This window comes from Anabrus simplex, chromosome 3, assembly GCF_040414725.1.
Source record: "Anabrus simplex isolate iqAnaSimp1 chromosome 3, ASM4041472v1, whole genome shotgun sequence".
NCBI classification, from domain to species: domain Eukaryota; kingdom Metazoa; phylum Arthropoda; class Insecta; order Orthoptera; family Tettigoniidae; genus Anabrus; species Anabrus simplex.
The window spans coordinates 204,685,310-204,712,638 of record NC_090267.1 but is presented as its reverse complement, the minus strand read 5'-3'; the positions used below and the strand labels follow the sequence as shown (position 1 = coordinate 204,712,638).

The 27,329-nt window shown below is 39.2% G+C and overlaps 1 protein-coding gene across 1 annotated transcript; it reads right to left on the bottom strand.

Annotated features, from left to right (window-relative positions):
- Nucleotides 1-61: 61 nt before the first annotated feature.
- Nucleotides 62-27,313, bottom strand: LOC136866746 (hexamerin-like). The gene is made up of 11 exons (XM_068226832.1): nt 27,185-27,313; nt 25,919-26,074; nt 25,631-25,834; nt 25,064-25,351; nt 23,553-23,735; nt 23,306-23,470; nt 23,076-23,204; nt 22,331-22,646; nt 22,095-22,228; nt 17,973-18,152; nt 62-157 (listed from the first exon to the last, which is right to left on the bottom strand). Exons 1-11 carry the CDS (start codon nt 27,311-27,313, stop codon nt 62-64), a joined length of 1,980 nt encoding a protein of 659 aa, XP_068082933.1.
- Between the last annotated feature and the right edge of the window lie 16 nt (nt 27,314-27,329).

Sequence of the window (27,329 nt, the reverse complement as noted above, 5' to 3'; positions counted from 1 at the left end):
AAAAAGACAAGTATTTCGTCGACAGGCGAGAAAAATAGTATTTAAAGTGTATTTGTATTTATTAAGCATGCAGCAGCAGGCGTTCATAGGCGGAGAAGGTGAGGAACGCCATGTTGCCACGCTTCAAAAGCAGACAGCACTCGCATGTGGTATCGGCCTGCAAACAGTACAGAGGATAAAACAAGCTTCGGAAATAAAAATAATGCGGTGTTCAGGTCGCCAGAGAAGAACCCTTAGAGGAAGAAGCCAGTGACGGTCCTCGATGATTTCAATAAAAATGTTCTGCGTACAACAATATTTGATATGTATAAAAATGGCGAATATCCTACGGCATTGAAACTGGACCATCCATTTACCTTCCTTAATATCTCGAAAATTTTCCTCAACACCTTCGCGGGGTTTGATATTAAAAAATAATTTGGACTTTTAGAAAACGTTTAAGTCCACATAAAACATAGGTCATCGCTTTGGAATTCAAGATATAACTGGAAGAAAAAATGTTTACACATTCATGCTGTTATGCTCTTTGCACTTCGCCTTCATTTCTCTCAACTTCCATTTAACTTCTTTAATATCTCAAAAATTTCACTCAACACTTTCTCGGGGTTTGATGTTAAAAATTAATTTGGATTTTCACGAAACGTTTAAGCCCACAAAACATATAGGTCATCGCTTTGGAATTCAAGACATAACTGGATGAAACAATGTTTACACATTCATGTTGTTATGCTCTCTGCACTTCGCCTTCATTTCTCTCAACTTCCATTTAAAATTCTTTAATATCTCGAAAATTACCCTCAACACTTTCTCGGGGTTTGATGTTAAAAATTAACTTGGACTTTCAGGAAACTTTTAAGCCCAAAAAATTATAGGTCATCGCTTTGGAATTAAAGATATAACTGGATGAAAAAATGTTTACACATACATGCTGTTATGAGTAGCCACATTGGCATCACCGCACCTCATACTTCTGTCTCTCTCTGCGCAACGAAACCGCCTTCCGGGCTGCGTTCTACTCTAATATAATACTATATACACTTATTGTTTCTTATCGCTACTGTTCTGTTCTCTTGACAAATTTTGTTTATTCTGTTCCAGATGCCATTAATTTTGTGTTCTTCACAACATACAACTTATTAGAAAGTGTATCTATTTATTCTACCAGTTCTCATACATCATTTTAATCTTACCTTTTCGTAAAGCATCATATCCTTAGCACTTCTGTTCCCTCATTTCCCACTTATTGTTTTTTCCCTTATCATTTTCGATTTCTCCTTTTTACAAAAAACTGTTGTACCTTCTCACTTTACGATCATTTTACTACCTTCTCTTACTATTCATCTTTACACTATTCTTGTGATATAATGGTATAATGGATGTTTCCATTCTCTATCACTTTTTAATCTTCTAAACTTCAACGGTTTTCCCCTCCTAAAATAATCCCTAAGTTCATGTATGTTCTATTCATTTATACATTACGTATTTTTATATTCAATTCGTTGGTTACCTTTTTTTTCCCTTTTGGTTTTATTCATCCTTCGGAAACTAGTTCACCTCAGCTCTTTACCCTTAAGTACTTAGTTCAGTACCTCTTTAAAAGATAAAACTTGGTCGATAGTACTCCCTCATGAATCTACCACGTAAGAATTTTTCCCACTATCACTAATGTTTCGAAATGTTCAGTTCATCTACGGCAGACGTTCCTAATAATTTCACTCTATTCCTTTTACAACTTTATGATCTGTACTTATTTTCTCTGATAGCATTTTGTGTACTGCTTCCATCGGATTCGCTCACCCACACTTCCCTTAAATCTCCCAGTTCTAACGGTCATCATAGAAACTTCTCAGCGCAAATTAGATCTTTCTGAAGGGTTACAAAAGAAGTCTATGATAAATTCTCACGCTCCTTCAGTTACTTTGACAGCTGTATCTCAACCCAGACTACTTCATCAAAGTCCACAGCAAACTTGGAATATTAATTTTCTGAAGTTCTCGCTCCTGGCTGCTTGGCTTTGCTCCTGGCCTACCTCAGCAGCAGAAACCCCAGTCTCTTCACTACTCGCTAGCCTGTCTGCTATGGCACTGATCTTCCCTCTCGCTGTTAACATATTAGTATCATCTTCCATACCCTGCAGTTGTTTGGTGGGCCTAATTCTGTTCCACGTATTTCCCACGAATCTATTTTTGCAGATATATGCCTTCAGACCTGAGCTCCGCACTTTACCTAAGTGAAAGCCTCATGACTTTCACTTCATCTAACTCTTGCTCTGTTATAAACATAATTCACGTTTGAGTCCCTTTCAGGTGCCTCATATTTTCCAAGATTGTAAGGGCCTTTAGTCTTGCAACCTTCCACATATTTAGCGGTCTTCTTCCCTATACTAAAAGCCATGTCATTGTCAACTTTCACTTTCTAGCTGATAAACGAGGTTCGATCTGCATTTGTCAGATAATAATTTAACTTAGACCTAACTGATTCTTCTGGAACATATATTTATTCAAACATTTTCCGCGATTCTTGTGCGTTACTTTAGTTCAAGCTTATTCATCGACTTTTTTTAGTTACTTTTTTCTCATACTGTCTAATTCGGACTTACTTTGAGTCAAGATTACCTCGATGTAATTTCCGTTATAATAGTTCTGCGTATAGAGGTTATCTGGCCGAGGCGGTAAAGTTGTGTTCCGTTGAACCGGTAGGACATGGGTTCAATTCCCCGTCAAGAGTTCGAAATATTTAAGAAACGAGATTTCCGCATCCGGATGTGCACGGCCCTGAGTTTCACTCAGCTTACACCAAAAGTAAGTAGCTGGTTAATTCGTGGGACAAAGGTGGCCGGGTGTAGAGCTAAATACTCTACTCTACCAAGTGTCGAGTTTACGGATAGTGGAAGACTTTAGTTTTCGCCCCTCCAAGGGCCTTCATGGCATGTACGGGGATTACTTGCTTTGATTTATTTGCAATAGCACTTCGTATCCTTTAACTCTTTACTACATTCTATTAGTAATTCCCCCATTTTTGACTACGTAGCTTCCGTTCTTTGTGACTTCTTTAAGCTCCCTGATATTCTTCCAAGATAGTCCAGGATCGGGTTTAATTCAACGCCACCGGCCACTAACAAAATCGTCGCCACCGCGGATGTTAGCAACACATTCGTTACATTATATGTTGATATTTTAGATGTACATCACTTTAATCATACAATGCCACATCCCTATAGACACCACTATTATCAATTGCTTCTCCGATACTTGGTAACACGCCTACACTCTTAGCCCAAAATCAGCAATTCACGTCCATTCATCTCCCTGGTTGAATTACAGCTGTGCGGATCTTAATAACGAAAAAATCCAGCTGTTTGAATTCAAGACACTGAGACATTTCATAAGTTTTATTGATTTATTTGTTTGTTTGTCATTCCTTTATTTATTTATTTATTTATTTATTTATTTATTATAATTATTATAATAATTATTATTATTACTAGACGTTTATGGCCATTAAATACCACAATAAGCAACATTTACACATTGTTAAGTGCCTTCTTTACAGTCCACTCTCGTTGCATTCTCTCTATGGCAGCATGTCTCTTTTCTGCTGTCCACCCGCTGTTCTGCTGTTCTTCTTCTTCTTCTTCTTCTTCTTCTTCTTCTTCTTCTTATTATTATTATTATTCCTCACGAAAGCCTTTGAAGTTATTGATCTGGTGTCGGCACTTTGTTCTGTTAATAATTTCTTCACGATTTAGTCCAAATTTTGTTTCAGATCCTTCCTGTCCTCCTTGAATTACTTATCGCATGCGTGAAGTCCACCACCGAGTATGGTAAAAATTATCTTAGGGAATCGCTTGTCATTCATTCTAAATAGGTGGCCACATAACTTGAGTCGTTGCTTCTTGATCTTTTGAAGGATCTTTCTTTCAAACTTCTCAGCTTCTTTCAGACCAGCCTTTCCAGTAACTCGGGGTATTCACTTCCATGGAGGCATTCGGATTTAATGACCGTGTTGTAATGTATGAGTTTAGCTTGCATTGAAATGGCCTTTTTCTTGTACAGGTCGTGTGTTCTGCGAAACGCTGCTGCCGTCCCATCTGGCCTGCCGTCATTTATTTATTTCATTATTTTATTTACTTATTTATATATTTATTTTTTTATTTTTTTATTTATCTATCTAACGATTTATTTATTTATTTATTTATTTATTTATTTATTTATTTATTTATTTATTTATTTATTTATTTATTTATTTATTTATTTAAACTTCCCTCATTTGAGGTCTGCTATACGACAAAGTATATTCTATAACAAGTAATATACTTTAAAAAATGAATAACATTCGTAATATTAGCTTAAATTATTACAGGCTATAAAGATGGTTGCTCAGAATAAAAATAGATCCTCTAAGGAAGTGTGAGCAATTGAATTTAATAGTTCCTAGTCCAAACCTTGACTCATCAAAACCTGGTGTAGGAGTTTCGGTACCGTTCTCCGCGCTGCAGTCATAAGTCTTATAATATATCTCGAAGATCATAATATTCCGGATAATATTTGATGGTTGGTTCGTAAATGGAGTTCTTTTCAGCGTCTACTTCCTCAGGCTGACCGCTGTGTGACTCAAAACGAATGGTAAGAGCAATGATCACTTCGCTCTTGCATGATGGTTTGAAAGCAATCCTGTTAATGCGCCTATTACTTCCCTCGGTGGCCAGTCCATGCAGCTGTTTATAAACCAAGATGCCCTGCCACCATACTCCGAATTTGATTGTGTCGACTGGTACACGACGGCAGGGGGTGTTGTTCTGGGACCTTCCAAGCAGGGAACGCAGAGTGGAAACTGCAGCATTCTCTTGATGGCATTTCGCCATTCGGAGCAGGGAAGTCCGCGATGATCTCGTATTCATTTACTTGCAGGCTATTTTTGCTGAACAACTCTACGCCTCTACATTACCACGAATAAGTCTGCACAACTGATGATACTTTTTCTCCCTTAAGTGATATTGCAGCTTCCTGTCATCTCGTAACAGAGTCTTACAGTCTCAGAATTTTTCGCTAAATGAAATATTTAGAGCCTTCAAGCAAGTGAGAGTTTCTTATTCGAAGTCTCTTGTAAGACTTATATACGGGTTTTTGGCACACTTCAAAATTGTACAGGTGTTGATATGTTGTAATTTAGCTTCCCATGAGGCACAGGAAAGACCGAGACCTTTGTACTTCCTGTCAGTGTACAGCATGTGGTCCGGGTTATCCGTACTCAACTGCAGAATCAGATTGATGGAACTTACCAAAATTACACTGACTGACAGAGCAAATGCAACACCAAGAAGGAGTGGTCAGAACTTTATGCCAATTGCAGGGTAGACTGACGTCACTGAGGTATGCTCATGATGTGAAATGCGCCGCTGTGCTGCGCACGTAGCGAACGATAAATGGGACACGGCGTTGGCGAATGACCCACTTCGTACCGTGATTTCTCAGCCGACAGTCATTGTAGAACGTGTTGTCGTGTGCCACAGGACACGTGTATAGCTAAGAATGCCAGGCCGCCGTCAACGGAGGCATTTCCAGCAGACAGACGACTTTACGAGGGGTATGGTGATCGGGCTGAGAAGGGCAGGTTGGTCGCTTCGTCAAATCGCAGCCGATACCCATAGGGATGTGTCCACGGTGCAGCGCCTGTGGCGAAGATGGTTGGCGCAGGGACATGTGGCACGTGCGAGGGGTCCAGGCGCAGCCCGAGTGACGTCAGCACGCGAGGATCGGCGCATCCGCCGCCAAGCGGTGGCAGCCCCGCACGCCACGTCAACCGCCATTCTTCAGCATGTGCAAGACACCCTGGCTGTTCCAATATCGACCAGAACAATTTCCCGTCGATTGGTTGAAGAAGGTCTGCACTCCCGGCGTCCGCTCAGAAGACTACCATTGACTCCACAGCATAGACGTCCACGCCTGGCATGGTGCCGGGCTAGAGCGACTTGGATGAGGGAATGGCGGAACGTCGTGTTCTCCGATGAGTCACGCTTCTGTTCTGTCAGTGATAGTCACCGCAGACGAGTGTGGCGTCGGCGTGGAGAAAGGTCAAATCCGGCAGTAACTGTGGAGCGCCCTACCGCTAGACAACGCGGCATCATGGTTTGGGGCGCTATTGCGTATGATTCCACGTCACCTCTAGTGCGTATTCAAGGCACGTTAAATGCCCACCGCTACGTGCAGCATGTGCTGCGGCCGGTGGCACTCCCGTACCTTCAGGGGCTGCCCAATGCTCTGTTTCATGTTTCAGCAGGATAATGCCCGCCCACACACTGCTCGCATCTCCCAACAGGCTCTACGAGGTGTACAGATGCTTCCGTGGCCAGCGTACTCTCCGTATCTCTCACCAATCGAACAAGTGTGGGATCTCATTGGACGCCGTTTGCAAACTCTGCCCCAGCCTCGTACGGACGACCAACTGTGGCAAATGGTTGACAGAGAATGGAGAACCATCCCTCAGGACACCATCCGCACTCTTATTGACTCTGTACCTCGACGTGTTTCTGCGTGCATCGCCGCTCGCGGTGGTCCTACATCCTACTGAGTCGATGCCGTGCGCATTGTGTAACCTGCATATCGGTTTGAAATAAACATCAATTATTCGTCCGTGCCGTCTCTGTTTTTTCCCCAACTTTCATCCCTTTCGAACCACTCCTCCTTGGTGTAGCATTTCCTCTGTCAGTCAGTGTATATCAGTATGATTAAGAAATGTGAGATCTTATTAAGGTGAATAATTTGTAAAGGATAAATCAGTGTTGGTGAAATAGAAAAATTGAGAACAACGAACTTCTGATTAGCCTGCACAAGAGGAGAATTAGTTAGGGTGTTAACCTTACCACGTAAGTTATCCAGTATTTCATGACCATTAAATACAATTTCATCATGAATGTTAATCCCAAGGTAGTGTATGTTTTCACCAGGAAATTGCGATCGGATGATATTATTTTCAGAGAAAAGTAAATCCACAGGGAAGTTTTTCCTTCTTTGATGGATAAGTAAATAGACTTTGAAATATTAACAGCAAGGCCTATCTTATGAAATCGTCGTAATGCTTATCTGATTAATTCTGCAGCCGATTGTAGATTGTAGATTTTTCTACTATAATTTTATCATCCGCGAAACACTTTGCGGTTGAATTCTGATGGAGCATATTCATCAGAAAGGGATGGTTTACATTAGTTTTCCAAGATGAAATCGGTGTCTAGCTTGTCTACGTATAATGGAGAGCCTTGCAAGACATCACGTTTTAGGAGGCTGGGTCTTGTTTTGCTTCGGCGTGTTTCAATTACTGTAGAATTATTAATAAGAGATTAGCTAGTTTACTGGGAACTCGGGAATCAAGTGTTCTGCACAGATGCAAATTTACCTACATTGTGGAAGGCTTTCCGAATATCCAGGAGTACCAGGTAAAATTTTCCTTATTTTGCTCGGCAGTCTTTTAAACAGCATTCAGCACACTTCTATTAATTTGAATGCCCGTGGAGGTGGAAGAGCCACGTTGGTGAGGATTAACGGTGCCATAATCATAATACCGGAGGTGTTGGTTAAGTACTATTTCGATTACTCGTCTGATGATAGACGTGATGCTTACTGATCTCCAATTAGTGGGTAGAGAAGGATCCCTTCATTATGAATAAGGACGGTTAGAGCGAGTTGAAATACAGGTGGTACAATCCCAGACCGCAGCATTCGGTTACCTATCATTGCAATAAACTTGGATGCTGTGCCGTTCTTGATCGTCCTCATCAATACATAATATGGACCACTAGCCGTGTCAACTGAGATACCTCTTATCGATTTCTGAGGTTCATCTTTACTTGGAATTGACTGTCTCTTCCAAGTCTAATAACATAACGTCACACAGTTTATAAGGGAATTCATCACGAAGAAAGAAAGAAAAGTGGAGAAGTATGACCGAAGGACGTTATTATCTATTTTACAAGAAGGTATTATTAAAGATGTTATGGATTGCTTTTCTCCTTTAATTATAATAGTAGAACTATGTAATGTAGTAATTATATTCGTATTTGATTTTTAATCTGTCCCTCTTGGTCGCCCTCTTGGGATAAGATGTTTAATATGACCACTGAGTTTGAACAAATTACCTTTTCATCCTAGAGGAATAAAATCTAGCTGATGGATGTTTAGTACCAGTAATGTATGTAATTCCGAAGGAAAAAATGACAAAAAGTACGATAGAATTTATGAACATTTTCATCATCTAATTCAGTTGGAAACTAGTTTTCCCAACTGCAAAAATCTTTACTGTAATCTTCAAGTGTACCATCAATATAACGACGTTCATCTACATTAGTATTGGTATTAACACTGAATTCACTTTCCGCTATTAATTGCTTTCTCTTTGGATGACGATTTACAATATTAATACGATGTTTTTCTAGATGAGCTTTGCTGTTTGGTACAGCTGACGAGTGAGGACATAGATTTTACAGCTTCTCTACTAGTCCAGAATTAGAATTCCCGGATTTGGATATGTTTTCAGAATAAGGAACGTTGTCTATATAGTCTGTACAATGAACTGTCAGGAAAATTAATCAAAAAACAATTGTCTATTTACCCAACCTAACCTGAAGTCGTTCACATAACCTATTGTTGGAGTGTAACTCATAAACGACTTCAATGACGCGATTTTTCATTAAAAGAAGTATAAAATTCCATGTTAAGAGCTAATGTGATATAAATTGTCACAAAAAAAAAAGGAACCACAAAAGATTCATTAACACTGGAAGAAGTAGAAAATTCACAGAATTTGTCGAAAACACAATACAATATATTACACTCAATCTTACCAAGCTACCGCCCTCTACTTTCGGCTACATTAGTATTAGTATTAACAATGAATTCACTTTCCGCTATTAGTTCTCACTCTTTGGATGACGACTTGCACTATTAATATATTTTTCCTGGATGAGCTCGTAGAGTTTCGGTCTGTCTCCTAACACGGTCCATGTCGTGCATATAATGTTAAATAATATGAAACGTTAATAATAATAATAATAATAATAATAATAATAATAATAATAATAATAATAATTTCGTGGGGCTATTTCTAGCCGAGTGCAGCCCTTGTAAGGCAGACCCTCCGATGAGAGTGGGCGGCATCTGCCATTTGTAGATAACTGCGTGTTATTGTGGTGGAGGACATTGTTATGTGTGGTGTGTGAGTTGCAGGGATGTTGGGGACAGTACAAACACCCAGCCCTCGAGCCACTGGAATTAACCAATGAAGGTTAAAATCCCCGGAAATCGAACCCGGCACCCTCTGAACCGAAGGCCAGTACGCTGACCATTCAGCCAACGAGTCGGACATAGGAAACGTTCACGTTAATAGTTACTCTGTCTAAGATTTATAATGTACGTGTAATTTATCCCACAGTGTAGCAACACGAAGACAGTACATACAGGGTGGAGGATGAATTATTTACGGAAATACAACTTTACTGTTAATAGATCTCGGCAAGGGGATTGATTTGTCGCGTGTCTGTAGTTTTCACCGATCTCGAGGAAATTGTGATTTATGTATGGTGAATTTTAAGATGATGGCTGTGTGTGCTTACTACCCATATGCAGTGCATACCGCGAGTATGCTGTGCCTTGCTGTTGTACGTCCAAGGACATATTCCCGCTATAAATAACAACTCACATACAGTATCATGCTTCTTTATCTCCGCTTAACAGAAAACAGTGCAATGAACGTGTGACCTTATGCATAAAACACTATAAACGGAACGTGATATGCGAAAGGAATGTTAATCCGTGAAATGAAATGTCTATGATTAACACTGACCATTGGAATGCATTCAAGCAAATGTACAATGAAGCATTCCACAACAAAATGAAATTAAATCAAATTAAAGTTACTTGTCTTTTCCAATGATACTACTATTATTAGAGTTGCTTCGGTGGATGGGTGGTGGATTGTCCGATTCGTGATCAGAAGTGTTCGGGTTCGATACCGTCTTAGGTAGCCAATTTCTGAAGGACGGTCAAAAATCTTGGTACTCAGTGTCATTGTGTTATTGGCATACTAAAGACCTCTGGTGGTGCACTCAGAGTCATCCGATAAAGGTAACTCAGTCATTGTGTCCGCTTCAGTAGAATTCCGCATTCATGGTTAGATAGCAGCACAATCGAAATGTCAAAATTGGTAGGCAGACTGTCTAGATAGAACTATTTCAGAGAATATGTGTCACGGTAGCTGAGGCCTATCTCACCTGTTACAAAGTAAATAAATTGCATTGAGAATTCTAATCGGATGAAGGGAAAATGTTCGAACCTAGTCACTCAGAATTTCACACCTATTTCTATAAAAATAAACATATCCTCGAAATTAGTCTACCCATTCAAACAGGCTGGGAATCCTAGAGGGATTCGAGGAAAAGCCAGGAAGGTAGACGTAGCCGAAAGTGGTATATTAACGTGAAAAAAGATTCCAGGTCCGGTATTATATGGAAAAGTGGGAACCACACTAGGGAATTTACAAGTAAGCTGAAAACAGGTGTATTGCCAGAGAAGTCATAAAATACAGAATCCCTTTGTTTTTTCAGCACAGAGTTTACTTCGGGGATATCATCTGGCAACATAATGCGAAGTCAATCAAAAGAGAATATCAAAAGTAATACAACGTTGAGTAGAAAATGTTCTTAAAGGTTGGGAATATAATCCGAAGCAGCATAATTAGATCAGAAATTTTCTCCGACCACTCATCCTGCACTAAGATGAACGAATTCTAACAATAGGGAAATATCTTTAAACATATAAAGATTTAACAACACAGATCACATAGAACTTATCCTGATTACATCAATTATGGGAAACATTCATATATATCCAACGTCAGTATCTCCAGTAAGCTAAATGACAATTACAGGTTTCAGAATATGACACTCTCTAAGAAGTAGGGCACTATTATTTGGAAACCAACCCCTATTTAATAGCTTTTACAACAATCTGTAACTGTGCACAACATAATGATTAAATGATCTCATTCAATGGAAATGTCGTTTGGAATAAGTAACACCAAACAATAAGGTAGTTCTCTATACTGCACAATTCAGTACCAAAAACATATTTTTTCTCTGGTTGAGGAAGAGCTTATCATCGAGGTATCCAATTCCAGGTTTAATTTTGCGAATTTCCATAAAGAAAGATTGTATTTACACCCACAACTGTTAAGTGTAGAATAAGTCTTAACAAGCCTCAAAAGGTGTAAGGAACTCAAAAGTTCCAAAGTAGGCTTACCAAAGTGAAGTTCGTCTTACGCTTAACTTCGTAACTTGTAACACGTTTGGTTTGTGGCTGTTAGTAGTTTCAGTGCTACTGCTCCCCGAACGAACTAAGATTGACAAGACTATCATCAAGAAGGAAAGCAAATTCTAAATGGTCCCACCTATTCAACACATTTATTATGTAAGAATTACATGAATTCATTTTGGGACTAGTTTCTGCCTCAATATTTTATCCAAATGGAGTGAAAAGTTCGCATCATTTCAGTCAAAATATGAAAGGTTGTGCTTCCTGGAGCTTTCAGTTATAGAATTTAAGATTTAAATTTGGACAGCATGAACATGCACCAAGATTCAACATTTGTTACGCGAACCTGTACCATATGTTCAGAAAAGTCATTTCAAATGTTTCACATCTCCTATACAAGTAAGTGCATATCTCTTGATGAACTCTAAAATTGTTAAGTGATAATCTCAAGAAGTACATTTTTAAATATTTTGTTAGATTTGAAATGAAATTCTCACTCCACTTGAATAATATGAACATGTTCTAGGCTTAAAATTTATTATGTGATTTTGTACCATATGTTCAGGAGCGCAGTTTTAAAATGTTTACCGACGGAGTTGGCCGTACGGCTAGGGGCGCGCAACTGTGAGCTTGCATCCGGGAGATAGTGGGTTCGAACCCTACTGTCGGTAGCCCTGAAGATGGTTTTCCGTGTTTTCCCCATTTTCATACCAGGCAAATGCTGGGACTGTACCTTAATTAAGGCCATGGCCACTTCCTTCCCACTCCTAGGTCTTCCTTATCCCATCGTCATCATAAGAGTTATCTGTGTCGGTGCGACGTAAAACAACGTGTTTAAAATGTTTCAACCAAATATGTCTATTATATTAATATATGTTAATTTTAATTGTTATTGTTAATTTTAATTTGTATACAGTCCTTTAGCAATGGTTATATGCCTTGTTTAATTATGAAGTTCGCCTGAGGATGGTCTTCAGAGGCAGAAACTTGTCCTGAACTGAATGAATATAATTCTTACATAATAAAAGTATTGAATAGAAGAAAATATTTAACATTTGCTTTCCTACTTGCAATTGCATTTCAGTATGGGTCAGCATGAAATTCATTGCTTATTAATATCATCAAAAATTTACATTCCCCTCCCTGAAGGGGAGGGGTGGGCTACCTAGTAGATAATGCCGACAAGACTAGGGAGAATTGGCGTTTATATACCCCCAGATGAAGGTCCTAGAATAGCTGAGTAATCCAATCATATTCCAAAATGACGTAGAACGTGGTACAGACTTCCAGATGCGTATGAGGTAAGCTGTTGACGTAACGAGAAATAACCGGTGTCGGAAGATCGTCAGACGATATGATTCGGACCGGTTCACAGTAGAGATGCTCTTTTTTAAGAGTGAGGCGTAATGCGAACAGAAATTCCATATATTTGACGAACGTTTGGCGGATGAAGGTAGTGCCTCCGATTATTATTATTAGAAAACATGAGGGATAATACATTAAAGAGGCAGGAGAGTTATTGGGGTTAGCGAACTTCGTAGAAAATGACAAACACGAAAGATCATCAACGTGCAACTTTGTTTCACCAGGCTATCGAAATGTCCACCATTGGCTATAATACGTGCCCGGCTACTTCGAAAAAATAATCTTTTGAACTCGGCTCAGAAAGTCTCTGCTTTGACTGCTGCCGTGAGAAGCTGAAAACACACTACCTCGTAGCCCATTGAGGGTCTCCATTGCTCTGTGACAGACCTTACATTTCACGTGCCCCCCAGGATCTTCTCGCCGGCTAGCAAATGGAGCTTGAATACCTAATACATTGTTGCAAATAAGTGCCATCCATAAAGCTTCATAATGGTGGAACCTTGTGTACCGTCCGGTGCTGAGAAGAAAATTCTCTGGTAGCGGTGGGAGTGTGTCTTCCAGAAACTATTGGTTTTGGTATTGGTAGAACACGTCCGTTAGTCTTTGAGGTAATATGACAGCTCAAATGATAATGCCTTGTGATGGGAACGTTACACAGGATGGGGATTATTCGCCGAATCTACGTGCGTTTAATGAAAATTGAAGAACCTTCTCTTCATAAAAGAGGCCTCGTCTGTGAACAAACGTGATGGACGAAATATGCAGGTCGACGATGGACCCGATTGCAGAAGGCTAATCTCCCTCTGACAGATGGTGAACACCCTGCAAATGTTACTGATGTAGGTCTGCCCTTAATGGTTTTAGGATATTTCAATGGGACTCTTCTACCATTGCCGCGATTTGGTGCCGACTGGTACTTGGATCCTCGTCAACTAGTTCTAATATACGTTCCCTGTACACGACAAGCACGCTTGGGCCCAAAATGCTTATTGATGGGCATTGCTTTTCCCACGTTGACTATTCTCTGAACTTCGCCTGTAATCCTACGGCATGGAGCCCTTCTTAGTGAAAACTCTTCAGCGTACATGTCAGCAGCAGCTTTACTAACACTCCGATCAAACTTCACCATAAAGTAAAATCATGACTAAATATGTAATCGCTGTGAACTGCGCCAAGTCTACGCATTATCTATGTCCGTGTCAACGAGACGCGCAGAGGATGCCAGCATAGGTCACTGGTCTCCGCCCGGTTTTCACATCTCAGCGTCCCTGCCCGCTCGCTATTCTGTTACAGTTCGATCTAGTAACTGTACCTTTATTCTAATATTTTGTCATTATTTACTCTTCTGTTATCTTACTTACCACAGAGGTTCTCAAACTATTATGAGATTTTACCCCTCACTCATGGCTAAAAGTTCAATGTACCCACCTCGAAAAAAACTCTAAATATGAGGTTTAATATCTGGCTAATTATTAAGGTATTTTAATTGATTATACACCCTTATTTTACATACACATCGTAAATAAGACGGGAATGTGAAATTAAATGCTTTGTATAACACATCACAAGAAATGGAAGAGTATGAAGGGTAATACAATGATAATAATATAATACAGGATGCCCTGTTTGTATGAAAGTTTCACACAAGGTTCTTATTTTAGAAGACTCCGTATCAAATTAGTAAAAAAGGATGTAAAATAATACTGCATAGGCTTTTGGCCTTATGTCATATGGTGAAAATTTGATGGTTCGGTCACCTTCCGCTTCAAACGGTAGCGCTGTGCCGCGTTCGGGGAGCCATCTGGTGACGAATGAACGTACCATTTCTTCTTCTATTATAACGACTAAATTTCAAAAGGTCATTGTTTAAGAAGCCTTTCTCGTAGACAGTCGAGATTTTCTTCTGATGACGGAGAGCACAGTTCTCTGCGAAACGTAAAGAATTACACCTTATTTTCTTGACATGGCATAAGCCCAAAAGCCGATACAGTATCATGTCTATAATTACAGACCGTGAAAGTATCAATGGCAAAAGGATGTAAAATATTCTGTCTTAATTCTGGAATTAAAATATTGCGAACCATCAAAATTTCAATGGGATTAGTGAGCCTGCATGGCGCGACACAGTTTTGTGATGTGTCGTAGCCCAGTAAAACTTTCAAGCAAAGCATGGATCCATATACAATTATTTATATTTATTCATATTTATTTCGATATTTCAATTGTTCTCCATTTTTTTTTTTTTTTTCGTGAAGGCTGCTCGCGTGCCCCACGTAAAGTGTTATGCGTACCCCTAGAGGTATGCGTACCACAGTTTGAGAACTACTGATTTATTAGATTCTGTTTGCTCCGTGGACATAAAAATCCGTAGCAAAGGATTTCCGTCTTCTTCTTTTCTTCTACTTATTTTGCTTCTCCTTGTTTTTATTCTTGTGCAATCTTCTTACGAATGGATGGCGACCATGAACGAAAACATTTTTCTCTTTTATGCTTCCACTCTCAGTTTCCGTATCACAGATATTGAAATAGCGTGGCTGAATAATGCACACAGTAGAGCTCTAGTTAGCGAGTTCAATCCCGGCTCAGCTCGGTGGTGTTTAATGGTGCCCTAATGTATCAACTTTGCGCCGGTAGATTTACCGGCACCTAAAGGAACTCCAGCAGGAAAATATGTCAGCTTCTAGGCGTCTCGGAAAACCTTAAAATTGGTAAGTGGAGCGTAAAACGAGTAACGAAATACCGAAATAGAAAACAAAGGGTAGAAAGAGCATTTTGACCAGCCATATGAGCGAATGGTCCTGACGAGGGGATGTGAATACTGGAAAAGATGAGTGCAACTGGACTACTAGAACAAGGAGTGACTGAATGGGTGGCTACGTTTCTAGAAAATAGAACTTAGAGAATTATAGTAGGTGAAGGTTTACCTGTCCCTGTAATAGTTAAGAGAGGAATTTCTCAAGGCCGTATTATTGGACCTTGATGTTTTCTTATACATATCAATGATACGTGTAAAGCAGTGGAATGAGAGCTAAGGACTTTTGGAAATGAGGTTGTTCTGTACAGAGTAATAAATAAGTTACAAGATTGTGAGCAACTGCAAAATGACCTCAATAATGTTGTGAGATAAACAGTAGGCAATAGTATGATGATAAACGGGGTTAAAAGTCAGGCTGTGAGTTTCAGAAATAGGAAAAGTCCCCTCAGTTTTAATTACTACTTTGATGGGGTGAATGTTCCTTTTGAGGATCATTGTAAGTATCTAGGTGTTAACATAGGGAAAGATCTTCATTGAGGTAATCACATAAATATGGTTGTAAATAAAGGGTACAGATCTCTGCACATGGTTATGAGGATATTTAGGGGTTGTAGTAAGGATGTAAAGGAGAGGGCATATAAGTCTCTGGTAAGACCCTAACTAGAGTATGGTTCCACTGTATGGGATCCTAACCAGGATTAGGTTACTTGATTTCGAGAACTGGAAAATATCCAAAGAAAAGCAGCTCGATTTGTTCTGTGTGATTTCCGACAAAAGAGTAGCGTTACGAAATTTTGCGAAGTTTTGGCTGGGAAGACTTGGGAGAAAGGAGATGAGCTGCTCGACTAAGTGGTATGTTCTGAGCTGTCAGTGGAGAAGTGGCATGGAATGACATTAGTAGACGAATAAGTTTGAGTACTGTCTTCAAAAGTAGGAAAGATCACAATATGAAGATAAAGTTGCTATTCAAGAGGACAAATTGGGGCAAATAGTCGTTTATAGGACGGGGAGTTAGGGAGTACAATAACTTTCCGATGTCTTTGCTAACGTTTATTCATTTAAGAAGAGGCTAGGAAAACAACAGATAGGGAATCTGCCACCTGGGCGACTGCCCTAAATGCAGATCATTAGTGACTGATTGATCTTCGCCTTCCTCTTTCTTATTCTTACATATTTTTGGCTACTGGAATAAAATAGAGTAGGGGTATGTTTTCTCACCCTTTTGCAAACGAACTGTTTTTGTCAAGGGCAATCTAAAGAATACCTATTGCACCAAGTGCCGTTAATACCAGCATAGCAGCAAATAACAAGTAATACCTAACCGTCATAGGTAATTTGGGGTTAATATAAATTTCACTGATTTCGTTGTTTTTTAATAGTTTGATAAGCATAAAACAGTTATTTTTTTTTGATACCGAGACCGGCGAGTCCGTAGCTATTTCGTAGGAACAAGATATGCGCGTGTTCTACAAGTTACAAAAGTGAAATGAATAAAATGGCTAATTATTTTGCATGACGATTCTTTTGAAGTTTCTCCTGAACCTGCGAACAGTGAATCAAGTGAATGTGAAGAAAACATCACATGTACCTGTAGATTTCTTTAAGCTCAAGAGGAAAACAATTCTGACCATGAGGAGCGCAATTGTTGGACATTTAACTCAGAGAAATGTCTTCTTCCAATTTTTACAAGTTTAGGACCTGAAATCAAAGAGAAGTGAGAGTTTCTTCAGATCTTGCCAGTAGTAAATAACGGTAATGACGTATGGCCTCTGAAGAGGACCTGCGTGTGGTGAATTCTAATGATGAAACACACACACACACACACACACACACACACACACACACACACACACACACACACACACACACACACCCATTCCCCCGAGCCACCGGAATTAACCGATGAATATTAAAATCCCTTACCAAGCCTGGAATCGACCCAGGGACCCTCTGGACTAAAGGCCAGAACACTAACCATTTAGCCGTGGAGCCGGACTTAACTCGTGTCCTCATTCTGGAGTGGTGCAGCTCTTTTCAGGGACATCCTCAATGGAGGTGAGCTGCATGTACCATTTTTTTTTACAATTTGCTTTGCGTCGCATGTATCATTTGAACCACATACCAGCCCTCCTACCAGTCTTAAATTTCTGGCAGTACCGGGAATTGAACCCGGGATACCGAGGACGGCAGATAATAGTGCTACTAACCAACGGATCATTAGTAAAATCAATAGATTTAGAAAGAAGAAGACAGTACATCTGCAGATATGAACAAAATGTGAGATTCAGTTTACGAAGACGTTTGGGTGAGTGCCGCCACCTTATTTCTTCTCATTATAAAAAAACACCCACCCACGCACTGGTTATGGGTATTTACAACAAAATCACTGTCATTCACAACTTTCAAATCTTCTGTACATTTTAGACAGGAAGGGACTGATAGAAAATAAATACTCTTGTATTTATATGAGAGTTTTTATTGATAGCAGGACAAAATAAAGTGTCAGTGGTCAGATCAGTCTTATTATATTCAGTAGTTGATGACATTATCACCATGGGTTTCATGTCTGGGTACATGTTATTGTAGCCAACACCGCAGCTCACGTAGGCGGTGGGCAGTTGAGTCATGGGACCATCGTAAGGAGTCACCATGACAAAGAAGGTCAAGGGCAGACCGTTCTTGTTACCCCTGGGAAGCAGTAGGCGCTCAGGGAATCCACACTGGTTCACAATCTGAAACAGTAAATTGTGTTTTCCAAAGAGTTTCAGTTTCACCTATGAATGTTCAGATGTACACTGTGTGTTTATTACCTAGAAGTATTTGACCATAACTACCAATTTTAAGAAACGAACGAAGGTAAGAAGTCAATTTAATCCCGCAAGTTACGCATACATTACTCTCTCTTCCTTAGTTAAATATCTTTCTAAAACCCACGGAGTTTAAGACATTTACCTGCGAATTTTTCTTTTTCTCTTTTCTCATCTATGTCAAGAAATAGGGGCTGCCTGGCCGAGGCGGTAAAGGCGTGCTGAGTTCGCCCGGAAGGACGTGGGTTCGAATCCCCGTCTGGAAGTCAAAAAAATTAAGAAACGAGATTTCCACTTCCGGAGGTGCACGTGGCCCTGAGATTCACTCAGCCTACACAAAAATGAGTACCAGGTTAATTCCTGTGGGCAAAGGCGGCCAGGCGTAGAGCTAACCAATCTCCCTCATCACGTGCCGCGGTTGACAATGGTGGAAGCCTTTACCTTCCACTCTTCCAAGGGCCTTCATGGCCTGTACGAAGATGACTTTGTCTTTGTCTTTTTTATGTCAAGAAATAATGTTCGGAATGGATGTCAAGTAATACGACTGCGAATGCTGTCACGGGCTCTACGTAAAGTCCAATAGCTACAGTACAAGCCTCTGGCTGCACATCGGTCGTCTTGGTGGAGTTATTGTAACTTGGATAGTTTCAGTTTATCATGACTGTAGTCTCGGTAATTTAGTTTTACGCGGAATACGTAAGAAAAGGACGTGATTTATTATTTTAAAATTTCTGCACATATTTTTTAGGATTCGAATCACTCAGTCAATCACTACTGATCTGCATTTAGGGAAGTCGCCGAGGTGGCAGATTCCCTATCTGTTGTTTCCCTATCCTTTACTTAAATGATTATCCATGTGCATTATGGCCAGGAGATCATCAACTGTTGATAGTTTGGACGCCAGTGAGTTACTGTTGCTCGCTTAGCACCACCCAGGGGACACGTATAGGGTATTGAGGAGGTAATTCCTACGGACGTTAGTACAGCACTTAAAAGCATAAAAGCTGGGAAAGCCTGTGGGTATGATGGTATACATAATGAATTCCTACTGAATACTGGTCCATATGCCAAACTATGGTTAGCAAGGATCTTTAGTGATGTCCTGAACACTGGTCGCATTCCTAAAGAGCTAAAGGAAACAAAAATAATAGCAATTCCTAAACCAGGAAAGGAAACAAATAAGGCAGAAAACTATCGCCGTATAGCTCTCCTCAGTGCTTTGCTATAAACTACTGGAAAGATTGATTCTAAACCGAATTAACAGCAAAATTATGGATCATATCCCACATGAACAAGCTGGTTTCCGAACAGGGGGGAGCTGTACAGATCAAGTCCTCAGTCTTACAACTTATATCGAGGCAGGCTTTGAAGATGGTATGAAGACGTCTGTAGTATTTATTGATTTGACAGCAGCATATGACACAGTATGGAGAGAGGGCCTACTTTTAAAATTCTTAAGAGTGATCCCCTGCAGAACCCTAGCCCACTTAATAGATAACATGCTAGGTGATAGATATTTCCAAGTTATCCTGGGCAAGGAAATCAGTAAGCAAAGAACTTTGAAAAATGGTCTTCCACAGGGCTCTGTACTCGCAGCAATCCTTTTCAATCTATATATTGCAGACATCCCTCCTACTGTAAGCAGGAAATTTGCTTATGCAGATGATCTAGCCATTGGCATGAGTAGAAAATGCATAGAGGAAACTGAAAGGATATTGACAGACGATCTTTCTGTCCTATGGCAGTATTACCACAAGTGGCGACTCACACCAAGCCCAAGTGAAACAGAATCTTCATGTTTTCATCTTCATAACAAGCAAATCGACAACTAAAAATCTATTTTAATGAAAATATATTTAAATATAATCCTACTCCAAAGTATTTGAGTGTCACACTTGACAGATCCCTAAATTATCGACAACACCTGTATAATACAACAGCCAATATCCGTTCCAGGAACAACATCCTTCGAAAGCTGTGTGGTACTATATGGGCATCAACAGCTGCAACACTTCGTTTCTCTGCACTGGGACTAGTCTACAGTACAGCAGAATATTGTCCACCAGTTTGGCTAAACAGCAACCATACCAGTAAACTCGACATCCAGCTCAATACTTCAATGCGTAAAATCACAGGTTGTCTAAAAACTACACCAACATTTCGGCTCCCAACTTTAAGGCATATTCATCCATCTGAACTGAGAAGACAGAATACATTTTTACGTGAATATAAGAAAATATTGGATCACCCAGACCTTCCAATTCATGACTACATTCCAAGCGCAATATCTGGCAGGTTAAAATCCAGACATCCAGAAATTAAATCTGCTGTTGAACTTTTCAGTACAGGATACAATACAAATGATCATTGGAAAAAAAATGGATCCAACATGCACCACCAGACATTATAACTGTTTTAAATATCCAAACTAAACCAGGTGGTTTTGATCTGCCTCGAAGTACGTGGAAAACTGCCAACAGGATTCGTACAAACCATGGAGTATATAATGACTTCCTCTACAAATGGAACAAAATTTCTGATCCATCTTGTGTTTGTGGAGCGACTCCCCACCCAACACATTGTGCAGCAGTGTAGTATTATGACATACTCGGGAGATCTGAAGGACTTTCTATTGTTGACTCCAAATGCTGTTAATTGGATAGACAAATTGACTCTCACTATATAAGTGCATATACTGTCATTGTATACTCTGTTTCATGTCTATAAGTAATAAGGTCCTAGTTATTTTAGTATATGATTTATATATTGTTGTCTATTCCAATGTGTTGCCATACGCTAAATAAAAAATCTTAAATGATTCCAAATTGAACATGTCCCTTGGTAAGTTATTCCAATCCCTAACTCCCCTTCCTACAAATGAATATTTATTTTGCCCACTAATCCATATTCGAAACAGTAACCATGAATTTATTGTCGTTGCTTATTTTCTTCAGTAAGCACAAAACCTTCCACTAAGTAATAGTTGTAACATTACTTTAGAGAATAACTTAATAAGCTTTTGAAGTATTTTAAGTCTACGCCTTAGAAGGAAGACAAGAGATCTTGTTTTATTATTTACAAAAATGCATGAGATAAAACATAAGAAAACTTGCTGTGATGCATTACGGGAAGTGGAACGACACTTTTAACTTGAACGTCGCACATACAAAGGCAGTAACGGTATCAATCACTCATTGCTCCTCGGAAATTACTTACTGTTTTAGCGTTTTATAGTTATTATCAGAGTGAAAATTGAAAGATGTTTTAAAATTAATATTGTTTATATTTAATATAATCCATATAACTCATTCCAGAGCCTTGTCTAATTGCATCTCAAGTTTGAAGATGATGATTCAGGGAAAAGATTAATTCAGATGAATCCCGTTAACGCTAGCTACAACTATTTCTAACGGGTGTGTAATATTGTTCGTGAATAAATGGTCCCAAAAAGATACGAGAAGTAAGTGTATATAGTTACATTTGCATTGTAATTCGTAAGTGTGTCGTATTCTACCATTTAATAAAAATAAATCATTAAAAAGTACCTTTACGTTTTTTCAGAAATAATTTAACTCTCTTAAATTATGTATAATGCCCCTTTCTGTTTCCTTATTTGTGCAGTATTTTTCAATCTCTCTCCGGTTACAGACCAGAGAAACCTATATATTCCACTGAAGTTCCTTCTCATTTATGGCTGAACGGGTAGGAAGTTACTTCTAGTATGATCCACGCTGAGTGACGATTCAGAGGAAAATGTTCGAATGTAGGCTATCAACGGCTATCAATCGACTGCAAACTGATTTCTAATTGCCTGGTACGCAATCAATAGCCTCCGGGCTGATGACTTAACAGATATTATGTACATACCTCATCAATGAGCACAGTCTTGCCCCGGAGACCAAATTCAACCTTGGTCATCAGCTCCATGTATGTGTTGTGGTCCTTGGCGATCACCGTGGAGTCATGGGAGTTACGTACGATTTCGTTCTTGCCAGAGACAACTGAAAATGGAAGGAGCATCTTTAGTATCACTGAATTAAATTGTACTTAATCTACTGGAATTTTAGTACATTGTCACATCCATGTTTTTAAATAAAACTCACTCTTGTATGGGAATCTGTCGAGCTCAATCATATATCTCCTCCTAGTGTCGAGATCGATTTCCTGACCAGTGATGTCGTACTTGGGTCCAAGGAACACCCGGACCATCACGTTGGTTTCCTTGTCAGAGTTGACAACAACCTTGTAGGTGAAGGGCTTGTAGGTCAGGCGCTGCTGACGGGCATAGATCCTGAGTCTCTGAGCTTCCTCAATGTTGTTCACGTTGATGGCGTTCATTAGATCGATGTCGAAGTTATCGAAATAAGTCACAAGCTTGTCGAAATCAACGCTCTCGATCTTAACGCCAGGGAAGGAAAGCTGAAACAATAAGGATTGGAGGATAACAAAACTAGCTATAATAATAATAATAATAATAATAATAATAATAATAATAATAATAATAATAATAATAATAATAATAATAATAATAATAATAATAATCCCAGCGAAATTGACCAACTGAATCTTTAACTATTTTTCAGACAAGAGAACCAAATTTTTCTGGTTCACTGATGGCGAAAGAGATCAACAAGAAGCGCAAGCAAAATCGACTTCTCTAATGTGGTTCTGAGAGGGAAAAGTTTGTCGAATTAATGCATAGTGTACCACCAGAAGCCTTTACTACTACAATTGGAATCGAACCCTTTAACGTGACATGTTAAAAAGGACATTCTACCTATATTACATGGAGATGACTTTGCTGTGAAGTTAAAATAATCCAATACAAACATTAGAATGTATGCATACCTCATCCCGGGTGTAGCGGCCCAGGAACTTCTTGTATTTCTGGAAGATAACATCAATGCACTTGCAAACTTGGAAGTAAACAGGATCCCTGACCACAGTCATAAAGTTCTCTAGGGTTCCAGGAGCAACCTGTAAAACAGAATTGAAACAGTATTTAAGAACGCGTGTCCATTGAAAGTCAAAATACGAAAGTTTTATTCTGATTTTAGTTTCAATAGTTAAATGCTTACATTGTGCTTGTGAACGGGATCAACGACACGAGAGACAAGAGCCTTCAGCATATGGTAGAGGTTGCCGTAGTACTGGAAGTTGACGGACTGTCCAAAAGATTCGATAAGGCTTCCCAGGATATCAATGCCTCTGAATTCGTAAATGGACACCTTACTGCCATCCCTCTGTGAAGTTAACAAGTAATGCATTACTTTAGTTAAGAACAGTGGATTTCTTGAACAATCTCCATTAGAGAAGAGTACTTACAGAAGTCACGTATCCAAAATCGATAGCCTCACGGAGCCTTCTCTCGATATCTTCGATCTGCTGAATCATAACGTAGGACTCATCCTGGAACACGACATTATCTGGGCGAATAGGAACTTCCAGACCGTTCTGGTAGCGCAGGGTGGAAGAGTATCCAGTCTGAAAATCAATATATCCACCTAACTGTAAACATATTTACAAGGAAAGATATAGAATATTTAATAGGAAGCGTGGATCCAATTAATTTAAACATTTATAGATATGCCTGTATACCAATAAAACATGAGAGAATAATAATACAATTGCAACCAAAATATTATAAACTTTATACGTAATCATTACTTTGCAGAACTTTATCAATCTATACCCTGAAAAATTTACCATTATTTTTGTATCATGAAATACTTGATGTTATCTAATTGAAATGAAATATGTTGTTTACACTCTTATTTCGTATGTAAGTGACATATTTTCCTACAGATATCGCGAACATTCACTGGTAAAATATAAAATCACTTGTTTGTTTATGTTATAAAAAAACCTTTAAAACCCGTTCTACTGCTCTGGGTTCCTTTGACATTGAAATGAATTATCTTCCTTTTAACGTATGGGTTCAATAGGATATACCGTATTTATGTCAGGAAACCATTATATGTGAGAGTATACCCACACACTCTAAGGCTCTAGAGAAATTATTATGATAATAAGTATATTATTATTATTATTATTATTATTATTATTATTATTATTATTATTATTATTATTATTATTATTATTATTATTATTATTATTATTATTATTATTATTATTATTATAGAGCGAATGTTTGCTATTGATCAGCACACTTTTAGATTAATCTAACTGTGATGTAGTGTGAGCGATTTCACACGGATCCCTACATTTCACGTCAATGAAAGGTAGCGCCTAATAGGACATTTTAAATATATGACCCTATTTCAGAGAATACGCTTATTTTCTGGAGATGTAGAACAATTCTAAACACACTTACTTCTTTATAACAGCATTTTATAATATAAATCCCATGTTATTATCGTTGAATATAATTAAACGGGTTATGACAGAGAGGTTGATGTTATATTATTCCGTTTTATACGAAATAATTCTAACCTTTCAAAGTACTTTTATATGAACGAAATTACGCCTTTTCCATGTTTGTGAAGAAAGGAAGACGATTTGCGTCTTAACATAATCGTGGAATAGGTTTACTACTACCGGGCGAGTTGGCCGTGCGCGTAGAGGCGCGCGGCTGTGAGCTTGCATCCGGGAGATAGTAGGTTCGAATCCCACTATCGGCAGCCCTGAAAATGGTTTTCCGTGGTTTCCCATTTTCACACCAGGCAAATGCTGGGGCTGCACCTTAATTAAGGCCACGGCCGCTTCCTTCCAACTCCTGGGCCTTTCCTATCCCATCGTCGCCATAAGACCTATCTGTGTCGGTGCGACGTAAAGCCCCTAGCAAAAAATAAAAATAAAAAAGGTTTACTACTTACAGTGATAGGTTTGTCGAAGAGAAGAATGTCAACTTCGGGCAGACCAACTGATAGACGTTCCAGGTTGTAGCGGGCCAACAGTTGTTGCTGAGTGTAGTAGAAGAGTTCGCCATAACGGTCCAGGTTAAGTCCGTAGTTCTTGGCAGTGAACCAGAAGGGGTACATGAGGTGGAAATAGGTGTAGTAGGTGTTGAGACCAACATCCTCGCTGAAGTAGGTGAGCTTCTGTTCAGGATTCACGGTGTGCCACGTAGTGTTCCTTTGGGTGGGAATCACCACCGTCTTCGTCTAGGTGATACCACCAGCTATAGTATATTGAAACGGCAGGTATTCATAATGGATTATTGTACGCAATTGAGTTTTCAAATTCTAACATTTTAAAGAAATCGCGAAGTTCAATTTCTTCCCTGTAGTGATGTGCTGTTTATCCTTACTCGTTAATGGTAAATGTTACATTACAGTTGTGATTAACTACCTACTGATTTACGTTTAGTACTAGTGGAAGAGGCTAGATTTAATGCACGAACATGAAAGTCATAACAGATCGATAATTATGTTACTTCAAACTTCCGATATTGGTTTAGGGATCATACCTTCCATGCGGGCTTCATAAGCCTTTTGGATGGTCTCGGCATCTACGAAGAAATGAGGATAGATCTCATAGATGGGTGGCAGTACAACATTCTGAGTGTCCTGACGGTGGAGTAGAGCTACAGTCAGAGCGTACACGAACTGGCCCTCATTCACACGGTCACGAGCCCAGCAAGCAGTCTGTAAAAAAATTTCAGGTATTAATTTGGATAATTACACATTGTTACCCATATATTATTTTTAGTAGTTAGTTTTAGGCCGTACCTTCAAGAGCGTATCCCAATCCCTGGCAGAGTAAAACAGATCGAACATCTTGATGGCCTGTTCCATGTGTGGGTGGCACAACACAGAGAAGATCTCACCACGAGGCAAAAGACCCTTCTTGTAGCAGGCTAAAAAGTCCTTCACGACTCTGGGGTCCTGTTAAAAAAAACGATTAATTTTGGGTAGTTATCTTCTAAAACTACTTATACACCCACTAAATATTTCACATTATAACATATGGTGATGTTCCATATCACCAATAAAATTTAAAATGTACATGGACAGAAAAAGATAGTCTATGCGATAGTATGCGTAGTGTGATAGCGTCTTAAAAGAACATCGATTATTAAGACACTGATTTTCAAATTAATTTTCATGAGTTCGGAAATAAAGGTTCTCAATTCCTTCCAATTATGTTTTTTTATACAACCTTCACTCAAATGTATTTGCCGTACCTACATTCTGTTGGCATATAATGAAAGGTTTCCCACCAAGAAAATGTCGTTTCATATTGTATCCTACATAAAACATGGTGTGTTGTAAGAGCATATATTCCTATCACATCTATTCGGTAGACAGTCTCCGTGGCTCAGGCGGCAGCGCGGGGTGTCGTGGTTCAAATCCTGCTCACTCCATGTGAGATTTGTGCTGCACAAAGCGGAGGTGGGACAGGTTTTTCTCCGGATACTCTGGTTTTCCCCGTCATACTTCATTCCAGCAACACTCTCCAATATCATTTCATTTCATCTGTCATTCATTAATCATTGCCCCAGAGGAGTGCGACAAGGTTGGGCAGCAGGCACAATTCCTATCCTCGCAGCAAGATGGGCCTTCATTCATTCCATTCCTGGCCCGGTCAAATGATTGGAAACCGGCTGTGGATTTTTATTTTCATCACATATATTAACAAATATTAACAAATATCCTCGTATTTATCGTTTGTTAATGATTAAGAGGAGATACTTGGAAGCAAGTAAAATATTACACCAGTGCCGCTTGTAAATTATTGGGGAGAGATTAGCGGAGTGGCTTAGCCGCTAGCTTCATGCTAATGCATCCGAGGTTCGATTTCCGCTGGATTCCGGGATAAGCTAAAGATAGGTTTCGAAATTATTCAAGGCATGTTGGTAAAGCATTGTTGAAACTTTGGAAAGAATTTAGAATTAATTATTTATATTATTATCCTATCTAGGTGAACTGAATTGTTTAGTAGGAAGTGGATTTGTGGTTTTGAAACTGATGTTTGCTTCTTGTGAGATAATATACCTGGTATTTGTTAAGATTAGCTTCGACGTCGTAGTTGTCACCAATGGTCTTCAGTTCTGTGTACATGTTGGGCTGATGCACACGAACAAAGAGCTGGAGGATGTACTTCTGTTTCCGAAGATAATCCATTTCGGCTGAAAACGAA

Excerpts from the sequence above, each read along its gene's own strand:
- LOC136866746 (XM_068226832.1), bottom strand. The coding sequence starts at position 27,313 with ATGGATTATCTTCGGAAACAGAAGTACATCCTCCAGCTCTTTGTTCGT. Across the intron at positions 26,075-27,184 it reads CTAATCTTAACAAATACCAG|GACCCCAGAGTCGTGAAGGA; the intron begins GTATATTATCTC and ends TTTTTTTAACAG. Across the intron at positions 23,736-25,063 it reads TCTTCGACAAACCTATCACT|TTAGGTGGATATATTGATTT; the intron begins GTAAGTAGTAAA and ends ATATGTTTACAG.